Source organism: Rhinolophus ferrumequinum, chromosome 21 (genome assembly GCF_004115265.2).
Source record: "Rhinolophus ferrumequinum isolate MPI-CBG mRhiFer1 chromosome 21, mRhiFer1_v1.p, whole genome shotgun sequence".
Classification (NCBI taxonomy): Eukaryota; Metazoa; Chordata; class Mammalia; order Chiroptera; family Rhinolophidae; genus Rhinolophus; species Rhinolophus ferrumequinum.
In genome coordinates this window covers 37,063,703-37,074,696 of record NC_046304.1, presented here as the reverse complement: position 1 = coordinate 37,074,696, position 10,994 = coordinate 37,063,703, and the positions used below count along the sequence as shown (strand labels likewise).

Genomic DNA, 10,994 nt, shown 5'->3' with positions numbered 1-10,994 from the left:
TCATTCATGACTAATAATAATTGTGATTTTTTTTTCTATATCTGATTCACTTATGAAATATATTTTAATTGCCTTTCACCTTAGTTTTGAATAATAACTAATGCCACATGGCATTTAAATATTAAGCATTACTAGGCATAATCTTTAAATCTCACTATTTAAAATTTTTTTACGTATAGTTGGTATACAATATTATATTGGTTGCTATGTTAGCTTCAGGTGTACAATATAGTGATTTGGCATTTTTATACCTTACTATGTGATCACCCCACTAATTCTAGTAATCATCTGTCACCATGCAAACTTATCACAATATTATTGACTATATTCCCCTTCCCCTTTTCACCCACCTCCCCACCTCTCCCATTTGACAACTATCCCTTTGGTCTCTGTTTCTCTGAGTCTGTTTTTGCACGGGCAAATCTTGAATGTTTCAGAAATTCTCCTGTGATTGAAGTTTCACCCCTAGATGGCACATTCCTAGTATTTTACCCTTGATCCTATCTCAAGCTCTTCTAGAGATCTGGATACTTCCCAGGATATCATTCGCCTTATAATCAGGATTATCTCTGGAAAGATCCACAGCAATAAGCCTCGTGTTAATGACTATTTTTCTAAAGCAAAGATCAGCAAACTTTCTGCCAAGGCCCAGATAGTACATATTTCAGGCTATGGAGGCCATAAGTTCTCTATTTCAACTACTCAACTCTACCATTGTAGCAGAAAGCAGCCATAGACAATAGATAAATGAATGAGCTTGACTGGGTTCCAATAAAACTTTATTTATGGACAAAAATTTGGATTGCAAATAATTTTGACACATCACGAAACATTCTTCTTTTGATTTTTCAATCATTTAAAAATGTAAACACCATTCTTAGCTCATGGACTGTAGAAAAACAGGTGGCAGACCAAATTCAACCTACCAATACTTTTTCTAGAGCTTAAAAATCTCATGAGGTTGATGAACACTATGGTTATTGTGTCTTTCTATGTTCTGTATCAAATATGTGGTAGGGATTTCCAACAAACATGAAATTCCCTACCTACAAGGAGAGCAGTTTGCCTATTTCTCTAGTATATGGGAATTCTAATGAGAAGCCCCAGTGAAGGCAGGAATTCGACCCAATAACTCAACAGTTACATGGGAGTTGTAATAAATGGTGAAGTGTAGGATATTTACAAAATCTTGAGCCAAAAAAAGTCATCAAATGAAGCAAATACTAGAAATTCATGGGGAAATAACTTCCCAAATATACAATGTGTGAAGCCAGATACATAATTTGCAGGGCTCAATACTAATTGAAAGTGTAGAGTCCCTTGTTCAAAAATCAGGAAAAAGGTGTCATTAATGACATTAAAATATAGTTTTTTTCTTTCTTCTGCAGTTATATTCTCAAATTGTCATGGTTCTAAATAAATAAAAATTAAAAATTTAAGTTATTGGCATACATTTTGCCATTCATTCTTACATTGTGCAACGCCTATTTTAAATCCAAATATACAACCATTTAACTTGTATACAGAATCACCAAAATTACACAATTCATATTTTGTAGCTCAAACATGCATACCCAGTCCAACAATTAAGTTCGTGAACTTTCCACCGTGTGCTTACACGGTGGAAAGTTTGTGAACTTAATTGTCAGACTGGTGTATTTTGTTCTTACCAAAACAGTGAGAACACTGCACCAAACAAACTGTTCTTCTTTTACTTCTTTATATGCTCACAGTCTACCAACACTCTCCACTGTTGACTTACTGGTAAGTAAGAAAAGACAAGAAAAGGAACTGTGGGTTACCCTATCTTTCTACGTCATTTTCAGAAGTGGTCGGCTAATATAGGAATGTAACACAAGTAAGTATATGACAAAGTTTCTCGATCATTCATGTTTCTTAGAATATCATTGCCTTTTTTCTGTATTCGAAACAAGTTCCATTTGAATGGAGCACCTGGTCCTCTTTGGGTTGTCAGAGACCCTGTTTACCAGGTCATACACATATTTACCTTGTACTCGCTTTAAGGGTCACTGAACGCCTGCACATCATGGGTCCACCAGAATGCTGTGCACATGGACATTGCACACGTTGCATGCACTTAGGCAGTCAGAGACAACTGCAGACAAACATTTGTCATATAAACTCCTCTGCTCACTGACCTGCCCCCATTGCACCATTGGATTTCACTTACAAGACACAAGTTTAGAGATAAAATTATTAAGAATATCAAAATGGCAAGAGAAAAGCATTAAACCAAGTATGAGGACCTTCTGAACATGACAACTTTGAAGGCGCTATTTACTGGAATCATAGCTTCCACGGCTGTTGAGAAATCCAGAGCCATCCTAATTTTCCTGTCATTGGATATGTCCATTCTAATTTTCCTGTCATTTGATATGTGCTGTTTTTTCTTCTGACACTTCAAGTGTTCTCTTTTTCCCCTTGTGCTTCTGACATATCTTGTACATGTGACTTGTTGTCAGGTTTTTTTCTTTTTTTTCATTTATTATGCTTGGTTCTTGGTGATCTCTTTCGATTTAGACGCTCAGTCCTTTAGTTCTGAGTAATACTATAGACTATGTTTATAAAATAATTTCTTCATCATTTTTCCCTTTTCTCTTTTTGAAAAATGCACTAACGGTTATTCTTCTTGGACCCGGTCTCTAATTTTCTAATCTTTTCTTTTATCCATCTTTTTATCCTTTGTTCTGCTGTTGGGGAGATTTTTTAAAGTTTATTTTCCAATCCCTCTATTGAAGGTTTATTCTGGAAGTTGATTTTTAATTCTAAGAGCTTTCTCGTGTTCTTCTGTTCAATTTTAATGATATTCTATTCATGTTTCAAATATGCAATGTTTTGTTACTTCTAAGAATATTAATTATAGGTATTAATAGATTTTGTTTAAAGTTTTCTTGAGCTTTCTTTATTATCCTTGAGTGTTATTTTTCGCTTCTTTCTTTGAGTCGCTTTTTCAGTATATGGTGATCTTTGAAATTCTGTTTAAGAAAAAGGCTTTAGGTAGTACCCTCAGTGGTCCCCCAGATTTTCTCTGCTTCATCAGTGTTTGGACAGAGCAGACCCAGGGATGCCCCTTCTTTCAGCTTCCAACCACCCTTCAACCTCTTTTCCAGTCGCAACCCTCAGAGCCATCTCAGCCATCCTCGGCCCCCAAGGTCAGTCAACACCATTTTTTTTTTTTAGCTTAACTCCTTATTGCTGAGCAACCATGAGCTCCAAAGTTGGTCAGAATTATTCCACCAAAGTGGAGGCCACTGTCAACCACCTGGTCAACCTACACCTCCTACATTTACCTCTCTCTGGGCTTCTATTTTGACCACAATGATATGGCTCTGGAAGTGCAATGATATGGCACTTAGTCTGCGAGTTGGCCAAGGACAAGTGCAAGGGTGCTGACCGTCGCTTGAAGATGCAAAACCAGCATGGTGGCCGTTCCCTCTTCCAGGACCTGCAGAAGGCTTCTCAAGATGAGTGGGGTAAAACTCAGGATGCCATGGAAACCGTCATGGTCATGAAGAAGAACCTGAATGAGGCCCTTTTGGATCTGCATGCCCTGGCTTCTGGCAGCACAGACCCCCCCCATCTCTGTGACTTCCTGGAGAGCCACTTCCTAGGAAAGGAGGCACAACTCATCAAGAAGATAAGCGACCACCTGACTAACCTCCGCAGGCTGGCTGGCCCCCAGGCTGGGCTGGGCGAGTATCTCTTTGAAAGTCTCACCTTCAAGCACAACTAGGAGCCTTTGGAGTCCAGAGGCCTTTAAGGGAATCCTCTGCATGCCCCTGGTGTTGAGGTTCTGCCAGAGCCTCTCCCTGCAACCACTAGGCAGCCTTCTAACCACCCTGGAACTCTCTCTCATGCCATGGACCAAATTGAAACCTTTTTGCAGGAAAAAAAGAAAAGTGAGGCTTTAAATATTTGTAAGCTCTGTGTGTGCATGTATTTCACTCCAGGGTGGTTATGTGGTGAGATTTCTTTTGTGGGAAACACTCAAATACCTGTATCTGAAGGTCTTTTTTTATTTAGGATTCTTCAACTTCCCTAGAGAAGAACCCAACAACCAGAGCTGGCTACATAATTTGCAGGGCCTAGTATATAATGAAAATCGTGGACCCTTGTTCAGAAATCAGGAAAAAGTTCAGTTAGAGGTACTAAAACAAATATTTTTTCTTTAGAAATATTCTATTACTTAGAACATAGAGGTAATATTGATATATATATATATAATGTTAAACTTATTAACCTACAAATTGCAAAAAATAACATTTTTGATATCATTTTATACAATACAATAAATTATAATGTTTTATTAATGTGACCTCTTGAATAATCAACAGATTTTTCTGGCTCGTTTTTCTGCAAATTCACTTATTAGGTCATGAAAATTTATATTTTCAGCAACTTCATTTCAATCCATATAATTGAAAGTGATCGGTCATTCTTGGCAAAGATTTCAAATAATCTCAAATGGAAAGAACAACATGAACAAAGACCAAAAGGGAGTGAAAGGAGATTAGTAAAATAAAAGAATGGACAAGTAAGTTAGGTAGAAACTACATCAAGAAGAGTCTTAAATGTCAGGCAAGGAGGCTTCATCTAGCTTATAGTTGATGGATTTTGAACTAGAGGAGAGAAAGGGAAGAAATATTTATTACATATTATTGACAACCATAATTGCTTTACATATTTAACTACCCTTTAATAGCCTCACAACACAAGGACTAATGTCTCCATCTTAGAAATGAAAACCAAGCCTCAGAGAGAATGAACTTTGCATTGGTCCCACAACTGGAAAATGGCAGAACTGGGATATGAATGCTGATATAACTGATTCAAGAGTCCACGTTCTTTCATAAATGGTGTTGTATTTCAGGAATAATACTTTGGCAGCCACCTGCCTACTGACCATAATGGAAAGAAAAAAGACATGAAACCAGAAATCCAATTAAGGTTCTAATAATTGAGATGAAAGAAAATGATAGTGTCAAGGAAACTAAAAAAGAGAAAAATGCTTCAAGAGACACTGCAGAAGTAGATTCAATAGGACCTACTGACTTGTTTGATGTGGGCTATAGAAAAATGACAGTAGTAATCTTAAGCATGACTCAAGGTAATTCCACTAAGTAATGAAGAAAGATGCAAAAGATCAAATTTTGATGCAAAGGTAATTGCATGTTGAGTTGGAAGTCATGACTGAACATCCAAGTAGAAATGTCTGGAAGGCAGAGTAAGGTGTGGGTCTAAAAAGGGAAGAGGCCAGTGCTAAAGATGTATATTTAGAAACAATTCATATTGAGCCAGAGACACAAGAAAGGATGAGATTACCAAGGAAGAGTGTGTAGAAAACAAGAGCACCAAGCACAAAACTGTAAGGAAAGGCAAATTTTAGAGCATAGAGAAAGAAAGAAATGGAGCAAATGGAGATGCAGAAGTATTCTCAGAGAGGAATTGTTTAAAACTCAATAAAACTGGGGTGGTCAGTATCAAAAGTGTCTAAAAGGATGTAGGAGAACAAATGTGAGAAATAATGACTGAATTAGAGATGTGTGGTAACTAGCAATCTTTGAGAGCTTATTTTCATAAAGTGGTGCAACCAAAAGTCAGTAGTGAGTAGGAACTAAAAAGTGAAGGAAGTAAATGCAGCAAATTTTTCTAGAAATAATGAAAAGAAGAAATGTAAAAATACAGGAAATCTAGAAATAGCATGGGAACATACAGGCCATAGTCTAGTCCCTTCATTTCACAGATGTGGAAGCTGAGGCCCAGAAAGTTTAACCAATACCTTTACTTAGCCTGGTTAGCAGTAGAGGTTAGATAGAAAACTAGTAAAGATAAAATGGTAACTCAGTAGGAATGAGGGTCAAAGAAAGACTTTCTGTCTCCAAAGAAGAGTCCATTTAACTCCCTCAGTTTTCCTTTAGGACCTGCTCCTTCTCCTACCACAAGCCCATTGTCTCGAAATGATTTTCAATATGTCTGAATGAAAGATCATATTATTCATAGAAAACTATAACTATGATACTTCACTTGCTGGGGGAAAAAATAGTGTTGGTTTGATCAAAGGGAAGAGAAATTTGTCTATCACACTTTTTCCCCCCCACACTGTTTTATTCTTATAGGAATTTTATAGTCCTGAAGCCTGGAAGACAGGAAGGCTTACTCATACTAAATTTGAAATGCATCACTATAATAATCTTGATAATACTCCTCCCTGTCCCATTTCGGAGATAACAAATAACCCCAAGGTAACTATCCACCTACAGAAATGGACACAGTAGGGTAAAGACATTCATTTAAAAAAAAAAAAAAAAAGTCACCCAATTATGAATAATTCATGATGAGCTGGCAAACACCATTTTGCTATGGGTAGCAAAGTTCATCAAGAAACACCCTGACAACGAGTATATAAAGACTACCTGGACTGTTTGAGCAGGACATTCGCCATCAGAGCTTTACTCCAGGCACAAGCACTCCAGTCTGGACACTATGTCTGTGCGCTTTTCTTCTGCATCCAGACGCCTTGGTTCTTGCCAGGGCGTCGGCTCTGTGCGGCTGTCTAGTGCGGGAGCCGGAAACACAAGCGGTGTGCCAGGCTTTGGAAGCGGCTTCTCTTGCGCCTTTGGGGGGAGCTCATCTGCAGGAGGCTATGGCGGGGGAAGTGCTTCCTGTGCTGCCTTCCTTGGGAACGAACATGGCCTCCTCTCCGGCAATGAGAAAGTGACTATGCAGAACCTCAACGACCGCCTGGCCTCCTACCTGGAGAATGTGAGAGCACTGGAGGCAGCCAACGCCGACTTGGAGCAAAAGATCAAAGGGTGGTATGAGAAATTTGGGCCTGGTTCTTGTCGCGGTCTTGAGCATGATTACAGCAGATACCTCCCGATAATTGACGACCTTAGGAATCAGGTAAGAAACACGATGTCCTAGGGTGATACCTGTAAGAGTATTTAGCCACGCGCACACACAAATGTATAAGCTTTCACACCCAGCAGAGCTTTGTTCTACCTTCTAATTTTCAGTAGTTCATTATTAACATTAAAATTCTAATCTTTGAACATGCCTCGCCTAGTATGTGGCATCAGGTGTGCATATTTATGCTTTTAACAATATTAAAATATCAAAAACTTCCCAGTGTCTCCAGCTACATATTTATGAGCTTTTCCATAGAAAGACTTTTTTATGGGTGGGATGAGGAATAAAAGAGGCCATTCTTAAATTTCCCATTTTCAAAATAATCATCTTATGGTTAGAGACAGAATGCTAGAAATAATTACTATCATTTCATAGGTGACTTTTTTCAAGGAAATTTGAAATTTTAAAAAATATTTCCTCACTCTCAACTAACTCTCCAATTATCAGATAATTTCTGCAACTACAAGTAATGCCAGTGTTATCCTACAAAATGATAATGCAAGACTAACAGCTGATGACTTCAGACTAAAGTAAGTAGAGCTGAAGAGAAACCCCAAAATTTATCTCAACATTTCACTCCTTTATTTAGGCTATTTGAGGTTGGCTCAATTCTTTGTTTTTATTGGTTTGTTTTACACTAAATGCCTATTAAAACAACTAGCTGAATTATATATTTTACTTTGGAAATTTTGGGGCTGACATGGATGAGTGCCAAGAACATATGAAAAAGAATTTTTAGTATCCCCATTCTCTTGCTTCAAAGCAATTAGTTTACTGCATTATTGGCGATCTAACTGAAGTTTTTAGTATATTTTAGCAGTTTGAGCCTCAAAATTTAATTCGAGTTTCATGATAACCTTAAAAGTGACGTGACTAATGAAACTTTCAAATATTTTCTAAGGTTCGAAAATGAACAGGCCCTTCACCAGAGTGTGGACGCGGATGTCAGCGGTTTGCGCAGGGTCCTAGATGAGCTCACTCTGTGCAGGACCGATCTAGGGATCCAGCTAGAAACTCTGAGCGAGGAGCTGGCTTACCTCAAGAAGAATCACGAGGAGGTAGATGTTCTGTCTCCCCCAGTTTCACAATCTACCTTCCTCTCAAATTTAAAAACAGCACTTCAGATGACAAATACAATGCTTTACATCACCATTCAGGAAAGAACTTGTCAGTTTCTCCACGTGGCTTAGATTGTTTGAACATGTGCCTATTCATCCCCCCCTAAAAGAAATCAACGCTTAAAAAAAAGTTTCTAACTATTTGGATCATGTCTATCTGGCTCCTTTAAAAATATTCAGATCCTAACATGGTTAAACAAAACTTTTCCAGGAAATGAAGGCTCTACAGTGCGCCGCTGGGGGCAACGTGAATGTGGAGATGAACGCGGCGCCCGGGGTGGACCTCACAGTCCTGCTGAACAACATGCGGGCCGAGTACGAAGCCCTCGCGGAGCAGAACCGCCAGGATGCAGAGGCCTGGTTCAACGAGAAGGTGAAACCACGCTAGGGCTAGCTTACGTGGTCCTGGTGCTGAAGCCAGCGTTACCCTAACACAACTCCTAACGTTTCAGAGCGCCTCGCTGCAGCAACAGATTTCTGACGATGCCGGCGCCACGACCTCAGCTCGGAATGAACTTACTGAGATGAAACGTACTCTTCAAACCCTGGAGATTGAACTTCAGTCCCTCTTAGCAATGGTAAGTAAAAATTACAAAAAGAAACAAAAAACGATTTGCTTCAGAAATTGGGGGAAAAAATGTAAAGAGTTTTCTTCCACATGATAGTACTTATTTTCGTTTTTATCCACTAATTACTATGCTTGAAACAAGACATTTGCATTTTACACAGTCGAATCCTCTGTGCCTGAAAAGTATACCTAGCTGCTAATAATTATTAAACATTAGAAATTGTCAAACACAATGTTTTTTGAGGTACTCGAAAAAGAAAATAGATTTTACCGCAAATCCTCTCTCCCAAAAGATCAAAAACCACAGTCCATGGAGTACAAAATTATGTTTGTTCCCCTCCTACTTTCTTCATCTAGCATTCCTTTTGGCCACTTAATTAAGAGCATTTACAAGATCCTTTTAAGTGGCATAAACAAGAAGCAAAGTAGAGGCATGAAGGTTGCCTACAAAGCTAAACATGAATGATAATAATAATAATAATAACCTTTTTTATTAAGGGTTTGCCCAGCACTTTCACCCACATGAGTCCACAATAACCCTGGGGCTTGGGCAGGGCAGGCTTTATAATTCGTATCATTATTTCCGAAAGAAGAATCTGAAATTCAAAGAAGTTAAGCAGTTGGATACGAAGGAACCAGAACTTCTTCAAATTTTCTAACTCCCAAGTCCATACTTTTTCCACTATGGCTAGTAAACCTCCAGAGTTTATTTACAAAAGAGGCTATGAGTGTATATAAAATTAGGACTTCTTATTAAAATTCTTACAGATGAAAGAGTAAGACACTCCCACCTTCATTCCATGTAAAATTACAGCCAGCATCGCTCTGGGGGATAAACCCTATATAAACCCATGTGGATTCACAAGCCAATGAATCAAACTATTTAATGCTGAAAAAGGCCACTCTTTTCTTTGGGTCATTCTAATTTCTGGAAAGTATATGCACTTTACTACAGAATTATTTTTTAAAGAAGAGCTATGATCCTCATGAGAAAAGGATGTAACATGATTAGAAATGAGTTAACAAAGTATAGGGGGACTTTTATTCCTGGGGAAAGTGGCAAATTGTGTCTGACTCTACAAACACAGGCCATATTGGTGGGCGGGAGGGAGGAGGGTCTTTAGACTGTGCCCTGTAAGGAAACAACTTCATCTTTGCTAACACTCCTGGGTATATGAATAACATTCACCACCAACTGTGTTATTCTCAAATAGAAAATTAGCATGACATCTAATAATGGCAATAATTAATATTGAACAAGTGGAATCTTTCAGATAAGTGTGGTTGTTTGTGTTATGCGAGGATAACTCTCCTAAGTATCTCTTAAGTGCTTTGCCTTATTTTAAAACACTACTGGGACATTATTTTATACTAAACTATGTCTTACTGATCCACAGAAACAATCCCTGGAGTGCTCCTTGACAGAGACCGAAGGCAACTACTGTGCGCAGCTGGCCAAGATCCAGGCTCAGATCGGGGCCCTGGAGGAGCAGCTGCACCAGGTCAGAACTGAGACCGAGGGTCAGAAACTGGAGTACGAGCAGCTCCTGGACATCAAGGTCCATCTGGAAAAAGAAATCGAGACCTACTGCCGCCTGATAGATGGAGAGGATGGGTAAGCACTGCTTCCATTGAGAAAACAATTTATTTTAAGGTTATTGAAGATTTTTTGAAATCACGTACAAAGTATTTATGGTCTGCGTCATGTGTACATAAACCTTCCTAGTGTTACTTAAGAATCCAATGATCTTCCATCTTAAATCATTAGTTTTAGTTTCTTCAGCAAAACACAGAGTGAAATCATTAATACAAGCTCTCTGTATTTTTACAGCTCTTGTGTTAAAGCAAAAGGCTACAAAGGACCAGGAAATCAGATTAAAGGTAAACAAAAGCTGTGTTGAGCATTCAATGTTTATTTGTATATGTTTCAAATGTTGAGTTAATTTAATAAATTGTGAATTTAATAAATTCTAACAATTCATATGTGTCATTTTAGATTCATCAAAAACCACTCTGGTTAAAACAGTTGTTGAAGAAATAGATCCTCATGGTAAAGTTCTCTCATCCAGAGTTCACACCATGGAAGAGAAATCCACCAAAGTCAACAACATGAAGAGTGAACAGAGGGTGCCTTCCTGAACCCCAAAAAAGGATCCCTAAATTAAAATACCAAGTTGAAGCTAGATTACTAAATAAGGGACCACTTATTTTTCTGCTTTTCTCCCAATAAATTAAGACAAACTATTTTTAGAATAGTAACATTTCTTTGGCTTTCTCTGTGGTGGTGTTTCAATAAAAGTTCTTCCTGTTGCAAATCATCTTCACTAGTTCTGGTCAATCTTTGCATTTTAAACATAACCCCCAATTGGAGCTGAATT

General features: G+C 38.2%; 1 protein-coding gene and 1 pseudogene across 1 annotated transcript; both read left to right on the top strand.

Moving 5' to 3' along the window:
• The first annotated feature begins 3,226 nt into the window (after positions 1-3,226).
• LOC117013921 (ferritin light chain-like) lies at positions 3,227-3,754 on the top strand (annotated as a pseudogene).
• Positions 3,755-6,455: 2,701 nt separating this feature from the next.
• Positions 6,456-10,934, top strand: LOC117013549 (keratin, type I cytoskeletal 27). The gene is made up of 8 exons (XM_033090820.1): positions 6,456-6,924; positions 7,378-7,460; positions 7,832-7,988; positions 8,260-8,421; positions 8,501-8,626; positions 10,014-10,231; positions 10,448-10,497; positions 10,613-10,934. The coding sequence occupies exons 1-8, from the start codon at positions 6,505-6,507 to the stop codon at positions 10,753-10,755; spliced, it is 1,359 nt and encodes a 452-aa protein (XP_032946711.1). The 5' UTR covers positions 6,456-6,504; the 3' UTR covers positions 10,756-10,934.
• Positions 10,935-10,994: the final 60 nt, after the last annotated feature.